The sequence below is a fragment of the Nipponia nippon genome, unplaced genomic scaffold (assembly GCF_047370975.1).
Source record: "Nipponia nippon isolate SJK-2023a ecotype South Korea unplaced genomic scaffold, ASM4737097v1 scaffold_3, whole genome shotgun sequence".
In the NCBI taxonomy this organism is placed as follows: Eukaryota; Metazoa; Chordata; class Aves; order Pelecaniformes; family Threskiornithidae; genus Nipponia; species Nipponia nippon.
Genome location: NW_028262347.1, coordinates 67,163,132 through 67,191,071, shown reverse-complemented (window position 1 = coordinate 67,191,071; position 27,940 = coordinate 67,163,132). Strand labels below are relative to the sequence as shown.

Here is a 27,940-nt window from a genome sequence, read left to right as displayed (position 1 = left end):
AGCATGAAGGGAGGAGGCTGTAGGATACATCCCCCCTCCTTAGGGCAGAGGCATCCCATTCTGAAAATGAAAAGAAGGAAAGATGAAAGACTTTGCAGGAGGAAGTCTTCACTCACAAAACCATGTAGATAAGGGGAGGACAGAACCAGGATGTGCAAGCTTCAGGCAAAATTTGAGCAGATATTGATCACAGGGATCCCCAAAAGCAAGTCGGGTCCCATAATGGGTGTTCACGGTCAGGAATTAGCTCTACAGGGTGGTGAAAGAGACTTAAATAAACCCAAACCAGGACACACATCTGACCTTAGTGACTTCCCTCAGGTCTGACTGCCTGTTCATATTGCAAATTACAGCATGCAGAGAAGTCAAGGGACCCAGATGCTGCCTCCAGGGCAGAAGTGGCAGAGCCTGAGCCACAGAGCTAGTGTGCAGCATGAGCTCCGCGCTACATAGGCACAGACTGATCTGATAGACATCTCAGGACCAGCGGGAAAGTTCCTCTGTCTTCACTGCCCCCCTGTCATGCAGAGACCACCAAGGAAGCTGTCACCAGTGCCATGTGGGTATGGGAGAGAAGGGATGCAAGAGGGTACTGGCCCTGCGTGGCCAGAGGAGGTATTTTTTCAACTTATCTACATCTCCAGGAAAGATGTATGAAGCCTCTCAGCAAGGAGAGGACAGTTTTTGAAGCAGGAGGGTTTAGGACTTCCACACCACATACCTTTCAGCTTCCAAAGAAATGTCTTTAAAGAGTGGTTAGAGCCACAGTTAGACTTTTCTCTTTCCCTCTAGCCTGGACTGGGGGGACTGGGCTTATGTGGGAGGTGTTAAGGCTGATGAGGCACTGTGGGAGGGGACGTACTCCAGCTGGGACAGAGCTCACCTGAGCAGGTTGGGGCCCCAGCCAAGCAGCAGTGTCCTGAAGTGTGTGGGAAGCCCAGCCTCACAGGGGAAGGCAGGTGAGCACACATGGGGTGGCTCCTTGAGTGATGGCATCCCCAAGTGAGTTCCTGCTCCTCTTATGAGCCCCGGGAGCTCCCGGGGAAGCTGAATGAGAGCAACCTGAGGGATGGCCAGGTCACGAAGAGGTGCCCTGGGATGGCATTGTCCTTCAGGCATGGGCACTTTTCAAAAAACAGCTAAAAAAAGTGATTGCTGTTTACAGAGTAGTGAGCTGACCGGTCAGAGTCACTTCAAAAACAGGCCTTTCTAAAACCAGCTAGAAGTGTGGTTTCTGACATGCTATTTTCAGCACACTGTCAAAACAAATCTCTATCCATAGCTGAACTGACTGACTCTTCTTGTCAGGACAACTACCCTTAGCAGTGTCTGAACCAGTCCTGACACAAGGCTTCAAAACCAAGAGCAATATTTACTGGTTGATGTGTGTTATCTGTAGGAGGGAAGTGGGAAAACTGGATAGCTGTGAAAGTGACCTCTTGAGCTGATCCGTCTTTGCCCTGTGAATGCCAGGGCTGAGTACTTGCACTCAGAGTTGATTGGAGAATCATGAACATCTAATTCATACCATGTAATAAAAAAAAAAAAAAAAAGTTCAAGCAAGGGCTAAATCCCTCCTGCTTAGGCCAATTGCTAACTGCTAGATGGCGAGCAAAACAGTTCAAGGTTTCAGGCACTGTTCTCTGTGACATCTAGTACCCACCATGGTCCCAGACAGACCTGAGACTGCAGGTCTGACCAGCCTGGTGTTTCCTCTACTTCTAGATCCTCAAGCTGTTTCAGAACAGGGAGGCCCAACACATATAGACACACAAAGGCGGCAGCAGGAGTGGCTCAACTACAACTCTCAGGTGCAAGGAAATTGGTGCCCATCAAGCAGAGATGTGTGTGTGCTGTGAAGGCCTGGGTCTTTCCTGGTTGTGTGTGTGTGTTTAAGCGTTCAAATGTTTCTCACTTAAATAGTCGGGCCAAAGTTACCCTCTTATAAAACACATCCTGCTGTAAATTAGAATAAGTAGCCATTCATAGGAGGCCTGCAAAACAGGAGGGGTTTTGTATGTGCCATTCTTTAAGGCAGCAGCAGCCCTTTAAAGCCTCTTTTATAAGCTGTGGCAAATGGGCTCCCAGCATGCTCCTTACACTCAGTCAGCATGTAGATGCTGACTGGGGCACTGGAAAGAACATTTTGAGGGTGTGCTGGGAGGCTTGGGAGACAGATAGCAATTGCTGAACTCAAGAGTCCGCTTCAAATCGGTGGCACCTTTCTATCTATGCCTACACAGACCAGGATGTCAGGTGTGAACCTTGTGCAGGCACAGCATGCCAGAGACTCAGCTTCTTGGGGACTGATGCTGACATAGATTAGTGCCATAGCCCGCTTTCCTTCAAGCCTGCTGCATAGGTCCGCCTGTCCTTAACAGCAGACTAGCTCTGGTAAATACCATGTTGCTTTGTAATCTCTGTGCCATGACAGTCCCCTCCCATGCTCATGGCCCCAGGCTCTCACTGCCCCTTGCCTTAAGGCTGTGATGCTCCTGTGCTGGCTTTTACCCCCATCCCACCTTCTGGGGCACAGCAGGGCTCAGCAATGCCTCCACAACTTTTTGCCTTCCAAATATTTTGGTGTGTCTTCACACTGGCCAGCTTCTGCTCTGCAACAGTACACCTCCCTGCTAGGTTTATAAAATCCACCATTATCACTGCTTCCCGTTCCATGTGTTTTTAATGCTTTAAATTCACAGAGAAAGACACAGACTCCCCTCCAACAGGTACATGCAGTCATGTTTCAGGCAAGCCATACTCTAACTGATCCAGGTCCCTTTACAGGGCAACTGTTATGACAGAAGTTACTCATGTTCCATTCTCCAAGTCTGTCATGGTAAGTAGACAGGAGCAGAAAATGTCACCTGCCTGTGTGAAATTCATACAGGGTCCTTGCCAAAACACTGAGAGTAGCCAGCTACAGCATCTTAACTACATTTCTCATAGAAATTTAGGCTGAGTTGCTGCAGTGCAATCTGTTACCATCAATACGGAAGCCCTACTAAGTGATTAGTCTGACACAGTGGGGTAACAGCTGCTTTAGACTTGAAAACATCCATAAACCTCTTGAAGAAGCATGACATGTTCCCTTCACTGCTAATTCTCTGTTGGCACTGAGGGCTTCTAAAACTCACTTGTATTCTATGTATGGTCCTAAGAAAGCAGGCGTTTCCCTCTCCATAAAGGAAATGGGAGTGCCCAACTTCTCCGAGATCCGTCAATAACCTGTTGCTGGAAAACTCCCGTTTCTCTCTCCGGTAGGAGTGATAATGCCCATAATAACACCAGTCACAGGAAATTAGAAATAGTACTCAGATTTAACCAATTGCATAGTATATGTACCATAAAATGATCTTACAACAAAACACCTTCCAAAGTATTTGTCAAATGAGTGATAGCATCCATTCCACACAGTTGTCAAAAGAGCTATAGGATCCACACATGGTGTCTGAAGCAGAGGGGAGCATCTCCTGTCCTGGGAAAGTAAACTGCATCATTGTGTCCAGCAAAAAACCCCTGGTCTTTTAACAGAAAGCTGGGGATGGCACAGAGACCATCCCTTGTTCTCAGGTTGTGAGGTGTCTCTGACCAGCATGACCATGTCTAGGGTAGCTAAAGTCAACAGGGATTAGCTTTTGAAGACGGCAGAAAGCAGTACCTGTATGTGTGCAGACTGGTTCTAGTGCAGAGCAAGCTAAGCACACTCCAGTTATTCTCTGTTAAGGAACTGGAGACTGCTCTGGATGAAAACCAACTGGTGTAGGTTATATTGGATGTAGCTTAGTAAGAAGGGCATAAAACGCTTGGCAGCTTTACGCCTCATATTGTTCACCAACACTGGATGCCCAGGGTGTGACAGAAAGCGAGAGTGATAAAAAGAGTAAAGCTAACTGATAACTACTACCTGATATTGCTTCCGCACTGCGCAGCTTGTGGCTCCATGAGCAGCTTTATAGACTCATGGTGGTTGTAGTGCAAATTCTGAGCAGGTAGTCGGCAGTGCTACTGCACAACGAGCAGCACCCAGGGTGCCATGACAGACTCTTCTTCCCCGCCGCCAGGCCTCCGGCTTCTCCTCCGGCTGCGCCTGCCTTCACTGAGGGCTCTGACTCACGCTCCAGCGCAGCGGCAGGGAGTGAGCACCAGCGTTTTCCCACTCTCTGGACACCACTTTGTTGCCCCTTGCCTTTTTCACCTTAAAAACGTCATGGAAGAGCGCTGGCTGTCGACCTGCGAGCCTCGGCCCTCCACAAGCCCCGGCCTCATCCAGGCTGCCATGCAGGCCGCCCCAGGGCTGGCGACCATGTTGGTCTCCAGGCTGTGCCGTGAGGTTCGCAGCACAGTTCACCTATCACACTATAACGTGAGATGGCATGGCCTTTTCTCGAATGGGAAAGGTTTTGTTTCAGCTTGACTGGGCAGTTTGCTGGCAGCCTCAGTGGGTGGTTTCTTCAGGCTGGCACAGGGCCTGGCTCCCCCCGGCCTCTTTCCCCAGGGGCTCATGGTTCATCAAGGCCGTGGCCCCTTTGCTATCTTGAAGAGGTTATGGCTCTGCTTTCCCCCCGGCATTCACACAGCCCCATCATGGCCCTCTAGAATCCCCGCAGGTGCCCGCCGGCTTCCTGCGGGCGCTGGCTGAGGTGGGCTGGTGGAACACGCAAGGCCTCACGAGGCAGCAGCCGAGGAAGAGGAGGCGAATTCTTTGTGCTCCATTTGCGGTTTTGCTGACAGGCCCAGAGCTGCTGCCCCCTGAGCTTGCGCGGTCCTCTCTAGCCCTGGCTTCCTCAGCTCTCCTTCTCTTAACCATTTATTTTGATCCTGTGCTGTCCTCCTGCCTTTTTTTTTTTTCCATTTATGTTTTATTTTATTTTATTTTACACCTTTGATAACTGCTTGGCTATTCTGCTTCATTTCTGTCCCTTCCTCAGGGTGGCAGCTCTGGTCAGATTCCTCCCCGGGGCAGCTGCCAGGGTCAGCCAGGACGGCTCCACCTGCAAACGCAGGATGCTTTAGCCCCAGCAGATTCTCTGGGCGGTACAGGACAGCCAGTCCTCAGTTCCTACACAGAGCTAAAGAGCAGAAAAGTTAATCTTTTCTAGCACAGCTGGATTGGTTGCAAATACTGAAATATAAATTTGAGCATGTTTTAGGGCTGAGAGTTCGGCATTGCCCATGCTGAGTCAAAGCTAAAAACTGCAAACATAAGAAACCAACAAGAATAAGGCAGCATATTAATATGTAACTTTGTTGGTGAGCCATAATTATCTGTGCAGATTTGCATAAAAGCAGAACCATCTCTCTAAATGTCTCCATGATTTCTGTTTAAGGAATGGGGGTTTAGGATTGCCACACTCCAGCCCACGCTGTTCAGCTCAGCAAGGCTAGAACATGCACTTGGCTTTCCACACTCATGTAATTCCAGAGTTCTTAATTTAATTATCTTTAAAGTCACTTTTAAAGGTTTGATAGACTCAGATTAGAGTGCTCAGAAGTCGGATCAAATCCTCTCAAACCAGTCTGGCATTGCCACAACTGGAGAAGAATTAAATCAGGCCTGTTCCGTAACGTCTTTATCAGGTGCAGGGAACAACCAAGAAGTTTCACTTGCTTGCTTTTGCACCAAGGGTTTGTTTTATGCTTGTACAAAGCATGCTTGGGTTTTGCTATAAATGTGAATACACAGGAGCTGCATGTCCTTATATTGGACTCACCTTTTTTCTTGGCTTCACGTTCACATTTTGTCCCTTTATTTTACATTACGGCACATCTGTTGAACATGCATTGCGCATTTAGCCAGAGATTCAAGAGCAAACACTCTCCTGTCTCATGAAAACTCTTTTCTCTGCTTTAATGTGTTTTGTCTTTCTATTTCCTTGCTACTTGTGCTAAGAACACAATGCCCTTGGAAAAATCTTGTTTCGCTGCATATACCACACCCTTTATGTCTGTGCTAACTCTAGAGACAGGCAAAGCACAATGCGAAGGTGTTCAGACGGCTTAGGCCCCTGCCGGCTGTTTGTGCATTTCATACATTTTTAATTGTACACACTTCTGTTTGTCCCCAGCTTAACGCTTTCATGAAGAAAGTCTGGTCTTCACTTGATTTGCAGCCATCCACTTCTTCGCAAGCAAAATCCTGTTTCATAACAGCCTTTCTGTAACTTGGGTGCTGGTTATGCCACAGAACAATGTTTTAATAAATGTTATTTACATTTTTCAGGGTAGCTAGAGGGGTTTTGGTTTTAATTAGCTGAGTAAGAGAGCCATGAATGATTATACAGACACAAACAGAGCTGCTACCATCATCACCCAGCTGCTTACCCATGGCTCCTGTGCCAACATAGCTATAACAAGGGAAAAATAGTACAGGCCCTTGCAGGCAAATATTTTTTGAAAGAGGGGGAGGGGGAAATCGATTAAGATGTTACAGGGTGTATTGTGCCTGGAGTCCTCAATAGTTTTTCCTTACCTGATTAATTGCCTAAGCCAGAGGCAGAAAGTCTCTTTTAGAATTGGGAGGAGCGACGGGAGTGTGAGCCCTCCTGCCATCCTCCCCCAAGCAATACTTTGGCAGGGCGGAGTCTGGAAGGTTCTTGTATGGCAACACTGCCTGCTGAGAACTATTTCCATGAACTACGGGCTCTTTCCTTCCCCATCTTGATGCTGCTTCCTTCTCCTTCCCTTCCTAACACTTATTCTCAGCACAAAAGTAAAAGTCACTCTGAATCCACCTGCATATGAAACCTGAAAAGAGCAAGGTCGAAGGGAAAGAGGGGCATCCCAGGAAGCTCTTTGAGGAGGGACCTTGCTAAGTAGCTCAGCCTAGGACAGCACCAGGAACGTGGCCAGCTTGGACGGCAATAGAACCAGACAAGGCATTAGGCTTGCAGTGCCTGGGAAAACTTGCTAGTAGCCCTGCATCATTTTTTGGATGAAAACTTCCCAAAACTTTGGACAGTTGCAGGAGCTGGTCCCATTGCAAACAGATTTAACTTCCAACGCCAAAGGAAAGCTTCATTTGGCTACAGGCCAAGTGCAACTAAGAGACTGATGCATTCAGGCTCTAGCTGGCGAAGTGCTTCTGGTAACTACAGCCTGGAGTGGCTGTGTAGGGGAGAAAAGGGGCATGCCTATACTGTTGCCTTGTACTGCTAGGTCCTGCTCTGCCACAGAGAATGGGGTCTCAGATTTGCCCACGAACATAATCTGCAATACTGGGCTGGGTGGGATCTATCCAGGACATCCTGCATTTAGCGATAAGGCAAACCATGCTGTTCACAACTCTACCCAGAGTCAACACTGGCAGTCTTCACGGTCCATCTCCTGCTTGTCAGGCGCTGTGTATTGCCACTACTGTCTTCCAGGCTATCTTCACCAAAGAGAGGAACACAAAGCTTTCGAATATCTTCACTAGCACAAGCCTGGCCCTTCACAGAGATAAGCATTTGTACTTAAAATGCTGAGATCACCTAGAAGCAAACTCTCATGTGTAAGAGCAGGACTGGCTTAATAAACATCGTGTGTTGAAAGCAGCAACAATAGTCACTTTATTATTTTCCCAAAAGAGTTGCTTCTCTTCTGTGCACAGACTACTAGGTTAGCAGACTACAGTGCTCATGAATGTAAAAGTCTAAACTCATCGGCTTTAGGACTTCCACTGACTTCAGCAAGCCATGTTGGTTCAACTTGTATTTGCACTTCCTAGGACGCACATTTGAATTGAAGATCAGCTAGTTCATTCCTCACTTCTCAGCACTGTGCCAGTTAGTTAAACACAAATGACTAAGCCCGGAACAGCTATCCTATTTCTCACTGATCACAGCTACCCACACTACCCCTGTCTAGCACAAATTCCTGCTGACATCTGAAATTCTCTTCTAACAAAGTCCATGCAGAGGATGAATTAAATAGCTTCTCTGCTCTGCAAGTTTTTCCTAGTTCTCCTGTGTTCCTCTTACCATGAATGGAAACCTTTTCCACAGCTTTAAGAACATGAAAGCTGGGTAGAGCCATGGGGTGATGTTTCCACTTAGGTTCCCTGAACACAGTTTTTCTGAAAGCCATTTTAGGGGGGCGGGGGGGGGGGGGGGGTGTCCTGTGCACCACACCCACTTTCAGGCAGCTTTCATGCTATTTATACAGTCAGGAACCACAGACCATCTGCAAGAGGTTTAGACCTCAGGCAAGCCAAAAGCCACACTAATTCCAAGCTGGTGGGTTCATGTTACATGGTCCGATTTAGAGCACATCCTATTTATCTCATGGGGTAATGACAGTTCAAAAGCTGCACGTGTGCAAGCGGGTAAACTTAATTCAGGTGAGAGCATTGAGCAGAAGAAACAGGCTAAGGAGACTTAATAGAGGAGTTCACAGCTATCTCAAGTGCAGGAGTAGAGTCTTTGGGCTGACTTCCCAGTTCATTTGAAATTAATTCCATGCCTTTTTAAAAACAAACCAACCAACCAACCACCACCAAAGATGATTCTCAGTTGTACTGACCATTTCTGACTACTACTAGAAATATCTTGCTAGCACCTCATATGTCTTCCACCATGCATTTTCTGGTATGGGTAATGATCTATTTGGGCTTGCAATGAGCAGGGACAGATTGTGGAGCAGAGAGGAGACAAGATTAGCTTGATGTTAATGGGTGGCTGTACCTCCTGGGAGAGCTTTGGACTCCAGATGAAAAGCCAGGGAGACTTGCTCTTGCAAAGTGTCCGTTTTCTCTTCCTCCCTTTTGGTAGGGAATTGGTTGCCAACCTCACACAACAGCCAAGCAAATACTTATATGCATTTCGTAGTGCTTAATCACCTTGCAGATAGCAGCTATAGTCACTGTATCGTAGTTAAGTATGAAGAAAGCCTGCTCGTCTGTCCTCACGATTCCAAAACTCTCTAACCATACACGGCTAAACAGACTTGCACGTGCCCACACCACCACGAATCAACAGGTTTTACCAATGCCTTTAAACTGGAATTGACCACAGATGAGACATCAGGGTACTTCTGTCACAGCAGCATTGAAAAGCTGCTCTCAGCCACACACCGATGGATGCTGGATGAGCAGTCGCTAACCCCAAGGCTGAACAGCCTACATTGGCAAGGCAGAGACTGGCTGAAGCGAAGTCCTGCCACTCTGTACCTCAGCTCCCTAGCTGCAAAATGGGATACGCTGTAAGCAAATTGCGTAAAGGTCTCGGTGGAAGTCAGGGAGACCTAGAAGTTGAAGCCACATTTTCTGGTCTCTATCCTGTGCCTTTGTAAGACAAATAAGGGATTTGTTTTCATATCTAAATTATCAATGTATTGTAAAAAATACAACTACCTCAGTCCATCACCCTTAGATTTCACTCCTGTAAACGGTTTATTTTTTGATGTGTAAAGAACATGCTAATATATCACTTGGATGCCTTTGAAAAAATGAACTCAGTATGGGAAGACAGTGCTGGCGGGGGATATTCGTACAGACTCATGCTAGCTTAGCCTCCGCAAGCTGCCTCTGCTGGACTTCTCTAGGCATAATTAAAAGCAGCCAAGTGAGGTTTCTCCTCGCAAGGCCTACTGAAGGAGCCCATCTCTTCCCTCTGGCTGCAGAGGCAGGGTAAGGAAAATGGCTTCCCTAGGCTAACACCAGTCTTTGTGAAAACCTCTCGTTGAAAGCAGGAGAATGAAAGGATTGCAGAGTACCAAACCCAACATCTGGCTGCTATTGAGGGAGGAGTTTAATTTTACTTTAGTTTAGGCTTGTATCAGCTGGCTGTGGGAGCGGGAGAGAATCTGGCACTGAATGTGCTGTGCAAAGATTGGGATGTCTCTTGCATTCTCCCTACCTGCCTCTCGCTGGGAGAATAGATGCCCTGTGATAAGCGTTTGAGCTGCTTGGGAACCAGATCTGCTGCACAGTCCTGCCAAATGCACTTTGCAAATAAAACTCAGTTGTTCATTTGCCATGTTCACTCGTTTAGCACTTCACCCTACAGCAGGGCTTGAACACCCGAGGCTGGGTGAACAGACCACTCCACAATTCACCCATTTTAACCTGCTGCTCTGGCCAGGTCTAGAAGTAAATGGATCATTCAGGGAAAGGGTCATATAAAACTAAGGGACAGTTATTTTCCACAAAGAGAAGAATGATAACTGTTGGCTATCTTCTACGTTTACCCCTTGTGCAAGACAAGTAGATTTGCGCAAGTCTTGGATAACCACTACGAGCAGGAAGAACAGTATCTTAAGATTACTTTATTACTCAGAGTAACTGGTATGAAAACTGGAGCCTCTCTGGTACAAACCACAATTGTTTTACATCTATGGATCCCATTGAATTAATTATTGAATGATAACAAGGTTGTCACTAAATCACACAGCAATGAGGTCCTTTACAGCAATGCCTTTTGAAAAATATGCTGTGGGTAAGGACCGGGGGGGGGTTTGGCTGTGCTTTTTTTTTTTTTTCCCCCTTCTTCCCCGACCCTGCCACTTCGAGACAAACGTGGGCTTGGTTAAAGGAGAAAATAATTCATCTGGTTACATGCTCTTCTGACAGAAGAGGTTCTTTCAGAGGAGCTGAGATGCCCTGCGAGGTCTGTGGGGAATATAGATGGGGCCATTAAAGTGTCAAGCTTTCCTGCAGAACTACAGCTTTCCACTGACAAATCAGCTCTGCAGTGGCTTGGGCAGGTAGTTTACCTTAACCAGCCACCGGATAGCAGACCCATACAGAAATTTTCCCATTCCCTTCACATCCTGTGCTGAGCTCAAACCAGCTTATAATGATACACGTCTGATGGAAGAGCAGGAGAGAAAATAGGAATGTCAGCAATGAAATGGTCCCTGACTGCAACAACAGGAGCCTCAACCTCTGAGCTGATGGGCTGACAGACGGGGAAGCAACTTCGCTCTTAACTTGCGCACAGTTCGTTCCAACAAGCTTACCTGAAATGCTGGAAAGGAACGAACTAGATCGGTGAGCTGTTTCAGCTCCTACCCGTGCAAGTTTTCTCAGACAGTTTTCTTCTACTTACTCTTGGCAGAAAACATTGTAGTGTTCCCAGACTGCATCAATGACAGCGCGGTGGGGAGGAAGTTATTTGCACTTCCTCATCTGGACAAGTTTCGTCCTGCTTTACTTCAAGTACTTACTGCCTTTAAGATGTCAGATCCCACTGTCTCCAATTTACATACTTAAGCCTAACACCTTTAGCAAAGGGGTGTATTAAGTATGGCCACTTCTCCTATTGAAATTTGACCACAAGCAGCTCTGTGGATTTTATTCACATTTATGGGATCCTATAATTTTGCTGCTACACTGTTGATAAACATCGGTATCATCAAATGATGTATTTCAGGATTCCCACATGTATGGTCCCAAGCTCTGAGACTTTCAGTCCTCTCCTGAGATTCTCTGCCTTTTCAAAGCCAAGAGTAAAAATGAATGAACAGACATGCCCCACCTCACACACACCATGCAGGGAACTGCATTTCAATTATGCAGTTTTCAGAAATTCTCATATTTTTGCCAATTCCAGCAGAGCTAGAGCTGGGAGGGACAGGGTGGGGGGAATTTCTGAAAATCCAGTCCAACTTAGAAAGCCTTTAATTACTAAGCAGGGTATTTCACTATCATGCTTTTGCACATTTTTTGTCGCAGGCACCCCTCTCTCTCTTCTCTATCCACCTCTCTTCTTAACGTGCTAACTGACAGACTGGAGGGCATGAGTTTCATTCCAGCTTTTTAACCCTGAGTTCAAATATCAGAGCAACCCATGTCAGGAGAGGAAAGAGACCCCCAGCTGCAGTTAATCCCATGCTTCCCATTTTGCTGCCAACAGGAGCCCACCCCCCTTCTCCCCACTCCTTCCCACGCGCTCCAGATACTAAGGGAGAGCAACCCAGGCTGCTTAGCAAACGCCCCCCTGGTAAGAGCTAAACTTCACTGCAATCCCATTTCTTCCCTTCGATCAGCCACACTTTCCACCTAAGCCTTGAAAATGAAGAGTTAGTCAGGCTCGGCACAGTCAGACTTTCATGTCAGGGGAGGCAGAAGGGCAGATTTTGAGAGCGGACCCTCACACCCCCTCTCCCCCGCTTTGCTCTAGCAAGTTGCAAGTACCAGGGGTCACTATCAGCTGAATCATTTTGTCCGACTTGTTGCCTTTACGAAATATGCCCTCCAGGTTCAGACAGCAGTTCGGCTTGAGACTCCAATCTCTCCGTTCCTCTGCAAGGAGAAAGTGACACCAACCATTATTCTCACAGTTTTATTTGTAAAGGACATAGCATGAAAAGCTGTATTTCAATGTACTTCAAAACCTGAAAAACCCATGTCAGTTTGTGGTATGTATGTTAAAGTGCTTGATATAACAATACTTTTACTAATGTCGTCTTGAAAATAATCCAGTTCTTATTCAGTTAGTAATAATGCAGAGACAAAATATACTTAATGGAGACATTTAAGGATCATTTTAAGCTATACAGGGCACGTTTGTACATTTCAAGTGTAACATACAATATTTCCCCTTAAGATGCACACCTTCATTTGATTGAAAGAAGGAATTTTCTCACATATGCCGTTGCGCAACTATTCTAAAAAGACAACGCTATCTAATTACACAAACCAACTCAGAATAAACATGAGTAGATTTTTCACTAAACAGTAGAATTTCGTTCGTTTCAGAGAATTATAAATACACATTTTGTACATAGTGAGGCATTTGATTCTCTGACTCCCTCAAGTTACCATGCTGGATGTTAGTATAACAGGACTATGCAAACTCAGACATCTGCAGACGGGTATTGGATAGGAATTATTTTTTTTTTTTTTTAAAAAGCAGATACCAGAGAGCTTTGGTCTTTTCCAAGATTCCCTTTCTCAACCAAAGAAGGTGCTTTAACACTGAAGTAAAAACTGTGTTAGCTTAGAAGAATCCTGATGGGTTTCTCACCATTCTAGTGGGTAGAATGATTCCTGTAAACCTTACAGAAAAATCCTCACAGTTTTCAATAAACAAAAGTAGTCTACTAAAAAAAAAAAAATCATACATGGTACAATAAAAATTCACTACAAAGAACCGTACTCCCAAGGCTGTCAAATAACTAGTCTTCTAGGAATCGGAGGCACTCAGCTGTGCCCCTTTCAACATATCTTAGGGTGTTTTATTGCCTACAAGGAAATACTAGACATACATAATTTTTATTGTATTATTATTGATATGATGTGAAACCTGACAAAATCAAACAAGTCAACACTTGCTGAAAAAGCTGACGTGAAGTCGTGTTGAAGTTAAGTGCTAAAGGTTCCTTAATGTAGTTTGAAATGGGGGAAGGCCCTGTTTTGAATTTTAAAATTTCTTAGGTTTTGACTTTTTTTAACTTAAGAAAGACTTTATGTAAGTTATTGCCCTTTTCTCTGTGTGTGGTTTATTCATCTATGCTTGACCTTTAGAGGTGCCCACATTTCTACGTTATCCCGCTTGCATTTAACCCGTGTCATGTCGCATGAATGTTACGACTGCTTAAGTCATAAATAGTCTTTGGAGAAGTACGCAGCAGTATACTTTTGAGAAGTATCCAGCTAGCAAAAGCAGATGATGCTGCAAAGAAATCCAAGGACTAAAGAGGTTATTATTTCAGTAAAATGAAAGTCACTTAGACTGGGTTGGGCATGAAAAAATCATGTATAGCAGTCATTAGACATAAAAGGCCTGAGTTGTAATAGAAATCAAAACATCTTAAGCAGTCATTACCAAATAATGCTGCCACATGGTTTCTGGTGCTAAATCTGTAATTTATTGATAGAGTTAAGTACTAGGGACGCATTTTCAGTTGCTGCTGAAGGCTTGTCATGCGTCTTCTGCTGACTTGCCTGGCCACATGGAAAACCCCAACGCCCCAAATTTCACATTTCTGGAAATGTAAGAGAGATGTCACACAGCTGTGGGCTCTGGCTACTAACTCATGACATCATTCACAACCTTTACGTTAGTTACTCACACCCACAGTAGTGACATAGCAGTGCTGCCTACAGTACTTGGGAAGAGTTTAGTCAGTTTAAGGAAGTACAAGCCCAGGAGGAAAGAACGGTTATTAAAAGCTGGAACCCTCGTTAAAGTCAACGACTCCCTGACAGTAGTATTTTACTTCTTTCTTAGGAACAAAAAAAACTTCTATAACGTAAAACTCTCCCTTCTAATGAAACAAAGTCACACAAAGAGTTTTTTTCTGGCTGGGAACATGACGTGAAACTTTGACGCTAAAGTGGGTGCTGTTATAAGAACTGGACAGCAGAAGGACCACAGGAAAGTAGAGAAGCTTGACAAAAGGCAGGTGAGAAAGCAAACCCTAATTTTCTTCCTCTTTCCTTTTCCTTAGCTCTCATCCCCCTCTCCACCTCGTGCACGCTATGCCAGGACCTGCTACTACCCACCAGTCCCAAGTCCCTCCTAATGCCTCTTGAGAGCACAGTGCAAGGGAATACACTTACAGTACCAGTTAGGGGCCCTTCCCAAGCCACAGCTGACAGTGAGACATCCACAGAAATCCACTGACAGAATGGCCAAATCATAGGGAATAAACAAGTGAAAACAAACACCTGTATTTAAACTAACCTCCAAAAACTAAAACCAGATGAAGCTAACTGTGCCCTCAGATCCCTCCAACTTCCATCCAGAAGAATGGGAAATACACTCTGTATTTGCTGCATGGTATCCACAAGATGATTTTAACGTAATCTCTTGTTACATTTTTAGCGTACGAGATTTCAGTTGCTCCCAGTTTCTCTTCGGGAGCTGTATCTATATATACACACTGTATTACTAAGACATTAACTGGAAAGAGTGTAGGAGAGGAGCTTCAAAATACCAAAGCGAGATTCTGTTTTTCCTCCTTTTGCTTCATTCCTTTTTTTTAATAGCTGGATAATTAAAAAAAAAAAAAAAAGTAATCAAAGATCCTGTACTTTCTAGGAACACTCATTCTGCAGGATAAAGGAAGACTCATAACCTGTCAGCATTTCAAAACCAGCTGATACAGTTCAGTAGCACAGCAACATCGGTGTCCGTGGCTCTACAGCAATGATTCTTCTCAAGTACAGCAAGAATTTGGTGTGAACCAAATTCCTCAACATGGATTAAAAAAAAAAAGTCATCCACAACACAAACTGGCTGAGGGCGAGGGGGAATCATCAGAACATCCAGATAGGCAAGGGACAACACCAAGCAAGTCAAGCAAGCCATCATTTCCCATCTCAGGCTGCAGCAGCACTGCTTAAACACGTGTCTCATACTCTCAGGCTCTGAGGCAGACAGCAGTCCTCCTCTCCAGTGTTTAAGCATTTCAACACTTGTCACTTTTGGAGATCAACAGAAGTGACACAAAAGACCTTACAGAAAAAAAATGATGACTCACAACTTCCGTGCATGGAAAGGGTTGAGTCTTCGAACAAACAAAAAAACTAAGCGAGACCATGTACAGTAGGGTAAACCAGCATATGCTTACATCATTTCCAAGAGTGAGACAATCACAATGGCTACATAAGGATATTTGCCGTATTAATTTGCAATACCTGAAAAAAGCCCTGCTGAGTTTGCGCTGTATTTACACATTGATTGGCTTCTTCCCTGCAAGCAAGTAGCGGCATCCCTTCCCATCTCGGTCCTTCCCTCCCCCCGGTCCTTCCCCTGCATTTAAGCTACTCATAGTCAGAACAAGAACATTCAGTCTAAGAAAAATTTCTTAGAGTAATATAATTTCTTAAAGAAGATAGCATATTTACACACATCTAACACATGAAAATACTCTATTTTATACTAAATTTCTGTTTCAAATAAACTACAATACTGCATCTAGCTTTCTGCAGCTTTGAGGACAGTCCCCATCGGGCACAAACTGGGCTTCCCACTCTCGCTTCAACCAGCAGCTTTGCCTTACAGTGGTGCACTACCATCGCGTTCAAGTCCTGACAGGTCTCCAGTTGTGGTTTGCTTGCTTGGGAAAGGAATAATGAAGTTCTCAGCAAAGCCATGCTAAACATCCACTCCTTTAATGAGCGATCCTTCTAGGATGATGTTGAAATCTTGCAATGTCTGTAGGACTCGGATAAGGGAGTTGACAGTCATGCGGTCCCGTAGGAGAGCGTTCTCCTCATACATCCTTGTAATGGGCGGGCACTCTGCCAGCAATGGGATCCACTGAGAGAGCAAGTGGTCCCTGCAAAGGGGTGAAAGGAATTGTTTTAGCACTACGTACAACAGATCTCAAACCAAAATTCTTCTCCAAGAACACAGCCCACAACATGCAGTCTCTTTTTGCGAGTGGTGCATATTGTTTGCACATGAAAGTTTCCTGTGTAATCGTAACCCCCAATTTTGTTAGTAAAATACAGGTAACTGAATATACTGTAGGAATGAAGATGGAAAGATATCAGCAGAATTGGACAATTGACTTTGGAAGAATTCAGCAACATTTTCAGATCACGAACAGGGAAAGTAAAACTCAGGAAAAACAAATAGACTGTTTTCCAACTGGTTTTCCATGTATCCAGACAGACAAGACAAAAATGGTACTTATTTCTAGACATACCAACTTCCGCCCTCCAAAATACAACTAAGCCCCCCTCCCTCGCCCCTCCCCACGTGCAAGACAAAAAGCATCCTATTAGGAAAGAAAGATTCATCTAGAATAGTTTTGCCAAAATTATAACAGACATTCCATTTTCATAGGCAAAGTGCTTCGATGAGGATTTAGAAACGTACCAGCTCTTGCAAAGGAACTCTGCATTCCCAAAGCCAGCACTTCATCAGAAATACAATTTCAAGACAGATTTCATACATATGACTGTCAAGCTAACAGTTATAAAAGACCTCAAAACATTTTTAGCAGTTTAGACACTAGCCATGTATCATTACTGCTTCTTTGCTCCAATTTTTCATGTAGTATTAAAGCTGCCTAAAAATAGGTACTGGATAATAGATAGGTATGAGATGTCTTAAAATGGAAAACTAAAGGTAGTAACAACGGTGTAAAAATATTCTTCTAGTCTAATGCAAGAGGACACATATGTAACGAAGAGCAGTTAGGTACCTTGTCCCCAGGCAAACCAGAATTTGGAATTTGCCGTCCTTTCCAATGTTCCTTGGAGCTGTATTGATGGCATTCACATAATGACAGAAGGTTTTGCATGAAGATCTCTGAAGCAAAAGGGCCTCCTCATTGTCTCCAATCTGGTCACTGGTTTCAAAATAAGCAACAGCTTTCTCTGTGGTAGGGAGAAAATCAGAACCCAGTGAGCAGAAGTACTTCATTGTGACACAGAATTACACAAGGGGATCCTTAAAAAAACAACCTACTGAGAGCTATAGCACAGTTTATATATGAATTCCTCACTCTGAAGACCATAGGTAGGTGGTGATCTCCACCTTTGCTACATAGCAGTGATCAGCAGACTGGCTGATGTCCAGTACAGTTAGGTAACATCAAGGAGCCGCACCAGAGTACCTGTCAATGGTTTCATTGTAAGTGATACCATCAGCTTTGGTTTTCCACCTTTTCTGAGTAACCACTTACCCTCAGGCTAAGTCTCTCAATTTGCAAGCATGTTTTAAGGGAATAAGTAAGTCTTAAATTACTGCAACATAGGCCCACAGATAAGCATCACCAGAGGACCAGTGCAGTGATGAGGAGAGTTCTCCTAAACAACTAGAAATCTAAACCTTTCACTGCCCTTTCCCAGCTCTTCCCCCAACATCGATTGCTACTCTCCCCAACCTCCAACTTACCTTCTTTCCGGGTAGAAAAGCAGCTGTTTGAACACTCACCCATGAATAAATGGCTAGAATTTGAAGTGCTCTTAAATTTCTGCACAGATTCACACTGACCTCTTATATAGAGTTTAGTATTTCTCATCTTCCATCTTGTTTCTCATTGACTTTAAGCAACCTGGAGCAGGTGCTAGGCAGGAACAAATGGCACCCTAGCTGATGAGAATCCGAGGTCTGTGTGTGAATAGTCATTTTGCCCTAGTCTTTCTTCTCCTTTTGCCTCCAAATCACACACCAGCTTACCTATGAAATCCCAGATGAAAACATTTTTATGGAAAATGCGAGCCGATTTGAATCCGTGGTGGAAGACCTGCTCCAGTGCTGCAACCAGACCATTTTCTCCACACAACAGAATGGTAAGGCTCCCTCTCTGCGGGAAAGGGAGAGTCTGTAAGTGCAACTTGCATTGTTCGTATGCCAGAAGCTTCAAATCCAAAGGTTAACAGTCTCTACTGGTACTTCAGTTCCATTTCTGTTTATAAAAATATTTACATGCATTGTAGATACCAGGCAAGTAATGAAAAGTAAGAAGTACCTCCTTCTCTGGCTTGTGAAAGTGTTTTACAATATTGTTCACGGCTTCCCCGATTCCCTCTTGGATCTGTCCCGCATTAGGCTCTGTGAAATGATGGAGAGCATACTAGCTGAAGATACCAACTTCAAAACATTCATCAAATACTCATGATGACATAGCTTGAACTGCAGGAATTATTCTGTATCTTTAACAGAGTTCAGGCAATCTTTCGTCTTGGGTAAACCTGAGCCTTAATTACAAGCAACTGATGAGCAACTCTGGAATAGTCAAATAAATTGCCCTACTTAAAAATGCACAACCCAAGAATCTGGCTTGATAAATATTTTATTTGAGTTAATCACATCTTGCTCATCACATAGAGTGCAGCAACCCTCACGTGAAGAGACACGGGCTGAAAAGTTGCAGCCCAGTCATTTGACTCACTTCTACTTGACAGAGGCCATAAAACCCAGCACTCATTAATTCCTGACTTGAACCTACAATGTTTTATTGAGCCAAAACAAGTATCTATTTTAGGCACATGTCTAGTCATTGTACCAGCGTGAGGGGCCACAGGCAGAGAATATTCCTTATTCATAGTTCCAAGAGTAAGTTATCTTCTGTGTTAAAACATATGCCATGTTTCTGCTCTGAATCTGTTTAGCTGTATGCCTCTGCTACTGAATCATGCTATGCCTACAACTGCTACCATCTCATCTTCCTATGCAGGTGCCTGCAGAAAATTATCTAGTCCCTCATTCACTTTCTGATTAAAACAGACTGAACTTTTAAAACTTCATTTTAAGCAGATGTTTTCCAGACTTCAATAATTTTCATGGTTCTTCTGTGAGTCCTTTCTAGTCTTTCAGACATATGTAGGTCGTTATTAGCTTGTCCTACAATTGTTATTTTGGAAGCATGGAGTAATTCAGTATCATTTTAGAACACGATGACCTCCACAGTCTTTGGCAGGTCTAACACAGAGCCTCATGTAGCTCACAAGACAAATGAGTTATTGGGCCTTAGTGTTCTCAGACCTAAGGAAATGGTCGGCAAGTAGCTCTGGTGCCCACTCCTCCAGCTAACATGGACTCGCACATGTGAAAAGCTGCAGTGGTCCCGTGGTGGTTTTTCAATGCTGCATTACTCTTGGAGGCTAATCTTTCCTTGCTTGACATTTCAGCAGTCATGTCCTCTAATTTTACAGGAGCTGGAGAGATTTATGGACAGGATCTACACTGTGCTCACCTGTATGCTTTAGCAGAGAATGCCTCACGTGGCCCTTACAGTCTCATGCCCCATTGTAGCCAGCTGCAGTTACTCATAAAAACTAATTTTAGGGACGTGAAGTTGGTGTCCCCTAGGGCCCCTCTGGAGATGGGCTCCTCCAGAAGGCAGTTCACAGCATCCACATCAGGCTCTGAACTGCCCTTCGGAGAGGACTCTCTTCCCACTGACTGCAAAGTGAGCCGGGAAGCTGAGCAGCATCAGCTACTGCAAAGTCTGCTGCCTCCTCCTCCCTCATCTCATATCTCTGTGTTCCAAGGAAAGAGATTATTATCTCTCAACTGTCAAATGGGGACACTGAAAGAGGTAACGTGTACAGTCACAGAGCAAGCTGCAGACACACAAACCAGGGCAGGAAAAATTCATCAGCTCACAGCTGTTCCTCTGCACCAAGTCTTGCTTCAGCAGGAGGTCTCCTGTTCACAGGAGCTTTCTTTCTCAGCAGTTGCTGCCCCTTCTCTAGAGCCCTGGGGAGAAAGGAAAGGACTTACTGGTGTTCTTCCCTGTGAGGGACGTGATGCTCAGTCGTCGAGCCGTGGTAGGAGATTTCTGCTGGGGTGGGGTACGGCACTGCTTTCCCAGCTCTTCGTCAGACGTGGAGGACACCAGCTCTCCAATGAGTATTCGCTCCAAACTGCCATCGTCAACACCCTTTCCCAGCCATCGCCCACAGGGAAACCTGCCATGCAGCCGGCACAAGCACAGGTCAGCCACACAGGTAGTCAAGCTTGATCTCAAAGTCAGAGGGACAGCTAGCACCCATAAACACTGCTAACAGGCAGGGAATACTCTGTAGTCAGAAACTTCACAAACCAGAACTCAGCAGGCAGCATCCCCTGCACCACAACCGATAGGACCAAACCAGAAAACCACATTCACCTCCATCCTTAGGAAAAGGGAAATATGCAAAGCTTGCATGAAAGCACGGGACAACAGAAAGTGTTATACACGTATTTCATGGGCCACATCTTGATTTCTGTTGCGTTATTTTTCACTTGCAACCACAACTGATACTCAGCCTTTACAAATATTGTGATGATTAATAATTAAATCCCCACACAGAGTTCCCATCCAGCTGAAGCTGTGACGTCTCCTCATACTCAAACCTCATCTCAAGTTTTATTGCTGTACTTTTTGACCCCATCCACAGTCCTCATGAAATCCATGCACATGTCCATACCCCCAGTGCTTGTACCCCATTTCCTCCTATACTGTGGCCAACCCCGAGCTCTGGAGCTCACCTCTCTGAATTATAGTTTTCCAAGTCCACATTTAGAAAAAAAAATTAAGTCTGCTTAGCCAGATGTTTTGTAAAACCAGTGGTGAGTTACAAGATCATTTTGACACAAGAGGTATGTACTCAATAGAAGATTAAGAAATCATCAAAACCTTTCATTTTCTTGTAATCCAAGTTTCTGTACATTTGCTATAGTACTTAGACACCTGAATATTAAAAGACAAAACAAACCCCAAAGATTTGCCCTAAACTATCATTCCAGCTGTTGGGGGTTTAAAGAGTTCATTTGTGCACAATTTTACCACACTTCTTTAAATCAAGAGATTTAATTATTATACACAAACATATGAATCTCTTCAGAAGTATCCGTACTGTCTGTTCTGCCTCAGAGAGATGCAAAGAAAATCCTACATTCAAGTCTCATTTAATATTTATCAGATTATTTGACTTCAACCAGGGCTTCTGGAATGAGAGAACCAGGGGTGGGGGAGACCAACCCAACCCTATCGGGTACCCGAATCAGCCCACAGTGCTCCATCAACTGAGGAGAAGACGAATGCCTTCTTGCTTCCTCTAGATTTAACAAGTAAGAATTTCAGACAAAGAAAATTAAAAGCTTGTTGCTTACTTGTACGTGTGTCCTGTTATTTCATTTCTGACCATGACACAATCAACCAGCCACTTGGCTAGCAGCCCTGAGTTGTCATGACCAATCTGAACGGTCGTCAGCTTCCCTAAATTCTGGCACTGAAATGAATAACAGTTTCTACTTAATTTAAAAAAAACAACAGACAACACACACCCCCACCACATGCACACATATGGTCTCAAATGTATGTTTTTATTCAGTTTCCTTTGATTTATGCAGCAAGTATTTTCAACCAAACATGCAGAACGTTTTGAAAAGCAGAACAATTATTTTAACACAGGAGAACAGAATAAAACTATTAAAAGCTCGTGAAGAGATTACATTCTTTGTTGTGAGCACTCACTCTGAATACTTCTGAGAAGTGTTAATTACAAATTTCTGAGCTAAGGTGATAAAAAGGGGTGCTTTTGTAGAAGAAATAGATCTTCAGTACAAGCAGCTTTTAAAAAATGCATTTTGAGCATACTGACCCTTCAGTTGACTCACTCGACACTATGAAGCAGTCCCTAGATCCTTTATTATTTTCAAAGATCGATTTGCTTATTGTTGGGCAAGACAAAAATCACTAACATGAGACTCTCAACGTCACGAAGAGACAGAACAAGGAAAACAAGGGGCTGTGAATTCCAGTGCAGTATGTAATTGTAGGTGGGGCTGGCAGCAACCTCTATTAACGTCACCTAAACGCTTCCCTTGCAAGACCTTGGTTTTCATTGCTTCTAATACTGCCAAACAAGCAGCTCGGGCTGACATTTTCCATAGTGGGTGGCTACCCAAGTTGATATTTTAGGAAAGCTTCAGCCAAAGGAGTATTCCAGAACAGTGTTAGTATGGTCCTTAGAAATGTCTAAATATGTTATTTGGCTTGTTAGAAGCCTGTGGATCTTTTCTACAAAATACTAATATCTGAATGAGAGACAGCCACTGTATCACAAAAATATCCTCTCTATCTCTGTCAAAATCTGCCTATATTTGGCAAGAGGTTTGGTTTTTTTTACTATTGTTGTTGAAGATCAGTCTGCATATGCTCAATGGATGCAACTTTAGTTTCAGTAGCAGATTTTTTCTACGAAATCACTCCTTACTGGATACGGTGCATCCTGGAGCTACAGGAGCCTGATGGGGCTTTCCCTGCAATTCCTGCTACCAGCTGCTTTGGGGTGGCACCAAGCCAACCTGTAACTGATGGGTGGGAAAGCAGAGGGGAGCACCGGGTAGTCGAACGCAAAGAGAAAACCATAGGAAGCATGGAGAAAAGAGCCCGATGGGGCTGGTGGCTCTGCGGTGCGCCAGGGGTAGCCCGTGAAGCTGGGAAGTCAAAGAACACCGGTGTTAGACTGGCCGGTTGGAAGGGAAGCGATGTCGGACAAGGAGCTGGAGTGGGAGGAGAAGTAATTTGGGATTGGCCAGAAGAAAGCGAGAGAAGAAATTTGGGACCCGGGGGGTGGTAAGTGGGAAGACAAATTGAAAGAAAGGAAAAGAAACTAGGAAGGGAAACAAGGAGTCAGAAATGAGACCTGAAAGAGAAAAATTAGGATAGCTGGCAAGGTGATGTGGAAGGGAATGGGACATGGAAACAGATTAGCTAGGTGAGAAAAGAGCAGCCCTGGGCTGGGGCAGGGACGGCAGTGAAGCCTATGGTTAAAAGTGGTAGGGGCTCACAGGAAACCTTCCTCCAGCGCAGGAGGGGCGGGCAGCACGATGCTCCCGTGCACACCTGAACGTACAGCGACCTTGAAAACCTGGACAGAATCTGATCTTAAGACAATAAACCTTCACCAAATTAGTGTTTATTTGGAAGCATGTTTCAAATTGAAAAGTAAAGAGCACATACTCACCTCAAATGTCATTTCTAGGTGGTTTTTAGGAATCTGCATTACGCCTGTATCTCCTAGTTCTCCTGATACACAAATCCACGGGTTTGATGTGGTTATTGCATTGCTTAGTTTTTTGATGGGAATTATCACTGACCTATAAGGGATCACTAAGAACAGAGGAGGCAAAATAAGTTAGTCTTGACTTTTTCCCCCCCCTCACAGTAAACGCAATTTCTGGAGTAAGCCACGCCTCTCCCTTGAAGATAAGCTCTTGCCCCATGTCTCAGCAGCCTAACAAGGAGAACTCCTCCTCTCTTCTCCCTACCAAGGGCGAGACAAACCTGCAGAGAGCCTGGCTGCAGCGGCCGAGGCTCGCTCTCCCCTCACGGAGGGCGGCGGCGGCGGCGGCGGCAGCGGCGGCAGCAGCAGCAGCAGCGGCGGCGGCGCTCCCAGCTCCAGCCAGCCACAAACCAGAAGCAGCGGCTCTGCAGCCCAGCTTTTTGGGGAGCCCCTCCCCGCATTCGTTACTGCGAGCAGCCTCCTGCCGCCGCTCCCATCCGCCGCCCTCGGTTGGGCGAGCGGGGGGGGCGGCTGGGTGCTGCCGGCCCTGCCGAGCCCGGGGCGGCGGCGGCGCCGCACGGTGGTGCTGCAGCCCCGCCGCACCGCCCGCCGCCGGCTGCCGGGGGAGGCGGGGGATGAGCCCCCCCTGCGGCGAGGCACCTGGAAGGAGGCAAGGGGCACACGGAAGGCTGTAGGGGAAAAGGGGAATGTCAGAGATGCTGGCGTGGCTGGTAACGGCATAGCCAAAGTCTCAAGGCTGATGTGTCTCTGTGGACGTTTCCCCTATTGTTATTGTTGTTTTTATTATTTATTATTCATTATTTATTACTTAACAATATAATAATATAATAATATAATAATAACTATTATTGTTATAAATCTGCACCACCCATACGTCCTTAAGACAAGGACTGCCACCCGCCCCCCCCCCCCCCCCCCCCCCCCCCGATTTGGATTCCCCTCAGATACCGCCCGCTAGCACTGCAAGACTCCCTCTCCTTCCCTTTCACAAGCTGCCTTTCTGACTGGGTAAGATAAGCCAGCCTTTTTGCTTTTTGTCTGCTATGCGATGATATTGCACTTAAAAAAATACCCTCCAATTCCAAGCGCTCGTCCTACAGGGGAAAGCTGTCAAGCTGGATGGCCCGCAGAAATAAGGTAATCAAGGATGAATAAATCTCTTTGCGCTGTGCTAGTTCTGCGGGGATTTATTGCTTTAAGAGGAGAAAAAGTAGAACGAGTGCCTGTTTTGACAGCCACGTAAAACTTGCTTCACTTCTCTCTGAACAGGCAGGAGAATGAAGACTAAGGGCTGCCTAGGTGAATCCAAATAATTAGGTCATCTCATGGGGTCCTGCCTTCTCCGCATTGCCCAGTGCTGGAGAGACAAAGATTCATTTTCAGATTTCGATCCAATCTCTGCTCTCCTTCTTACAAGACAGGAAGGGAGAGGGAATCTTTCCGGCATTTAAGGAGAGACAAGAAGAGATTTAAAATATGCAGCAGAGCACAAAGTGCCTTGCATTTCATCCTCCAAGACTTCCATCTCCTTCTCAGTCTGCAGAGAGCAGGCCGTTTGGATGCGCACTTAGCGAAGGCCAGAAAGAAGCATCAGGACGTAGAGGACTTGTCTGGGAGGGAAGATGATAGAGACTATACAACTCGGCGAGGAAAACCGAGTGCTACAGCAGTACTCTCTGCTGATTGCTCTCCTTTGTGCAATGCTCTTCTCCAGAGCGCTCCCACACAGCCTTGGCTCTCCAGCTTGTTTCCCAGAGCAACACCCAGCACCCATGAGCCCCGCAGCAACAACCAAGGTTTCCAGATAAGGGCTCAGCTATCCAGACACCAGCAACAGCAACATCATCTCTTACAGATCATGACAGCAACTAATTTTTATTCAGGGGGAAACAAAATGATTCTCCAACTCACTGATTGTGGTGAAGACGCTTGTGAAGCAGAAGTAATCCACAGCGTTGAGCGAGAGCAGGTGATACAGAAACTGTTCCCGTTCTTCCTCACAGCGCAGGAAAGCATAACGCTTGTAAAGTTTCCTGGTAGAAACAAATACATTGCTTTCTTGTTGAAAAAGCACCGTGTGTCTTAAAAGGTGTTTTTGAATCTCAAAATGCTAAATGTAGAGTTGATCTTCATGGGAGGTATGAAAAGTGAGATTCCACAGCTAACACAAGCTGCTAGAAACCCACAGGGGGCATTTACCCCCTAAGCCACATGTGTTTTACAGACCTCTCTCAGTTCCACGCTACCATAGCAAGGCTACAGAGTTCATCTCATTAAAGGATCAGTTTGGGTTTTGCTGCAAAGCACAGATATAAACTAAACACTGCTCACAACAGCAGCCCTGAATGAACATACAGCAACCTCATTTCTTCCCTGTGACTTCCCACTGCGGAATAGCCTTGTCTAAAAACCTAATCTTCCTTAGAAAACTAACCAGGAGGCTCCAACCACAGAAGGCACCAAGCAGCAGCAGGGGTCCTCCCACCACTCTTTCATTTCGGCAAACCCAGTGTACATCACTAGTTGCCCAAAGCAGCGCAAAGGCACATCAGGAGTTAACCTGGACCCACTCTGAGAAAGCACAGAGCTTTCGACACTGCCTGCAGTCTGAAGGCAACAGACTCCCAAAAAGCTGCTACGGCAGATAGATGTAGATGGAACTTCAGGAAAAGACAGGTCTGCCACTGTGCCTTCAGCTGCTCTTCTGTCTTCCCCTTAGCAGATTTGAGTATTTGGTAGCTTCTGGCATAATCATGCGTGTAACATCACAGAGCCAGTTCTGCTAAGAACTGCATGAAATAGCTAGGATGTTTTCATAAAGTTTGGGGTTTTTTTTTCCCAAATGCATTGCTTTGAGAAAATGAAGTCGGGGAACATCTACACAGGTAGATCCTTAAGTGCCTGTGCTTGCAAAAGGAGGCAAAGCTGGGGACGCTGCTAAGCGCCTGGGAGGGCTGGCCTCTAACCCAGCCTGTCGGCAGTCAGGCGGGGGGCTTGCCTTTGGCTTGAGTCAACCTAAGGCAGGGCTGCTGTGAGAAAAGGGGCATGCCTGTCCCTGCTGCTTCATTTGCACAAGATATAGTGATGGAGGGCTGCTAAGTGGCTTGGATCAATGCACTGATCTGACCAAAACCTAATGCTTCCTTCCTGAAAATTGTGATTTGTTTTTCCAGGCAGGTGAGCAGACTTCTGTGCTGCTGGGTGAGCAGTACCTCCCCCCCTCAGCTACCCTCTGCCCATCAGTCACTTCTAGCTGGAAACCACAGTACCCGAACAGGGTGCCTGGCTGTGCCCTGAGCCCGCACAGCACCGGGACACACCAGTGAGGAAGACGTGAAAGCAAAGCTTTGAGAAAAAGAGCCGGCTTACTTGGCAAGTGCCTGGTTGGAAAGCAGCTGCTTCAGGTGCTGAGACAAAAGCTTCTTCTCCAGTGAAAGCCTTATCCAGGCTCGGGCTCGCCCCACATCAGTCTTTATCTCGCTCATGTTCTGAACATGCCTGAAACAGGTGGGGGGGGGAAAAAACAATAGATGAATCATAAAAATCCTACATGCTTCAAATGGCAACATCCAGCGTGATGCAGCAGCTGAACCAGAAAACATCTCCCGACATCATTCCTAGAGAAAGAGACCCCCAGCAGCAGGGCCCCGTGGAGCCCTGCACTGTGGCACTGCGACCCCCAGCAGCCCCAGGCTGGTCCAGGGATGTGGGGCAGCCCTTCCCCGGCACGGCGGGTTGCAACCCAGACGTGCTACAGCCCGTACAGGCTGCTCTGTGTCCTGGCATTTGCTTGGCCAAGGTGAGAAGGGGCAGATCTGCCCGTCCCTGCATTGCCTGAGGTCGATGTCCTCATGGACACTGCTAACACTTAAAAAAAGCAGCCACCTTGTGAGACCCAGGTATATCACAGTTGCTTCCTCAAGCTGCTGACACGAATGGGTATGTCTGGGAGGGCAGAGGACAAGACCCATCTTAAGAGTTTCTACAAACCACAATCTACTCTGAAGGCTTTAACAAACCCCCTGATGGCAGCAGCAATGGGAAATCTGAGCAAAAGAGAATTGTTGGGGCAAAAACAGCGACAGGCAGTCACAAGCAGAATCACATTTTCAGGGATATGAGGCCCTCGTGTAAGTGATAATCTGAACAGCCCTCCACACACTTGGTCTGTAAGAAAGCGGAACTGTTCCACAGGGGCTTTCTTCTATGGTTTTGCTTTTCTTTTTTTAAACTTCCCATATTTCAGTTTGGAGAATGCCAGAAATGCTAGTTTTAGAGCACAGGGAGCTTTAGAAGAGGAAGAGAACTGCCATGGCAGGGCGAAGCTGCTTCCAAAAACCCCCCACTTCGTTAAATAAACAGCAAGAAAAATGAGTAACAGTTTCCAGCAGGGGAAAGAAAAGGCTGCAATTTCTTAATTTTCACGCAGTTTGCATGTTAAGGGCACAGGCAATTCAGCCCTCCAAATCTCTGGGGCAGGCTCCAAGTACCATCATCTGAGTCTGAACTGATCTCTGTTGTGATTTACTTTCCAAC

At 45.6% G+C, this 27,940-nt stretch overlaps 1 protein-coding gene across 6 annotated transcripts in view; it reads right to left on the bottom strand.

Annotated features, from left to right (window-relative positions):
• Positions 1–12,255: 12,255 nt before the first annotated feature.
• DENND5B (DENN domain containing 5B) overlaps positions 12,256–27,940 on the bottom strand; it is a 118,218-nt gene continuing 102,533 nt past the window's right edge. For all 6 annotated transcript variants that reach the window (XM_087766605.1, XM_087766608.1, XM_087766607.1 and 3 more), the window contains 9 exons: positions 26,774–26,902; positions 25,316–25,437; positions 23,345–23,490; positions 21,486–21,604; positions 20,112–20,299; positions 18,355–18,437; positions 18,063–18,189; positions 17,083–17,257; positions 12,256–16,209 (listed from right to left, as the gene is read on the bottom strand). In XM_087766605.1, the coding sequence (XP_087622731.1) occupies positions 16,026–16,209; positions 17,083–17,257; positions 18,063–18,189; positions 18,355–18,437; positions 20,112–20,299; positions 21,486–21,604; positions 23,345–23,490; positions 25,316–25,437; positions 26,774–26,902 (1,273 nt within the window). In that variant the 3' untranslated portion in view covers positions 12,256–16,025. The remainder of the gene's footprint in view (positions 16,210–17,082; positions 17,258–18,062; positions 18,190–18,354; positions 18,438–20,111; positions 20,300–21,485; positions 21,605–23,344; positions 23,491–25,315; positions 25,438–26,773; positions 26,903–27,940) is intronic.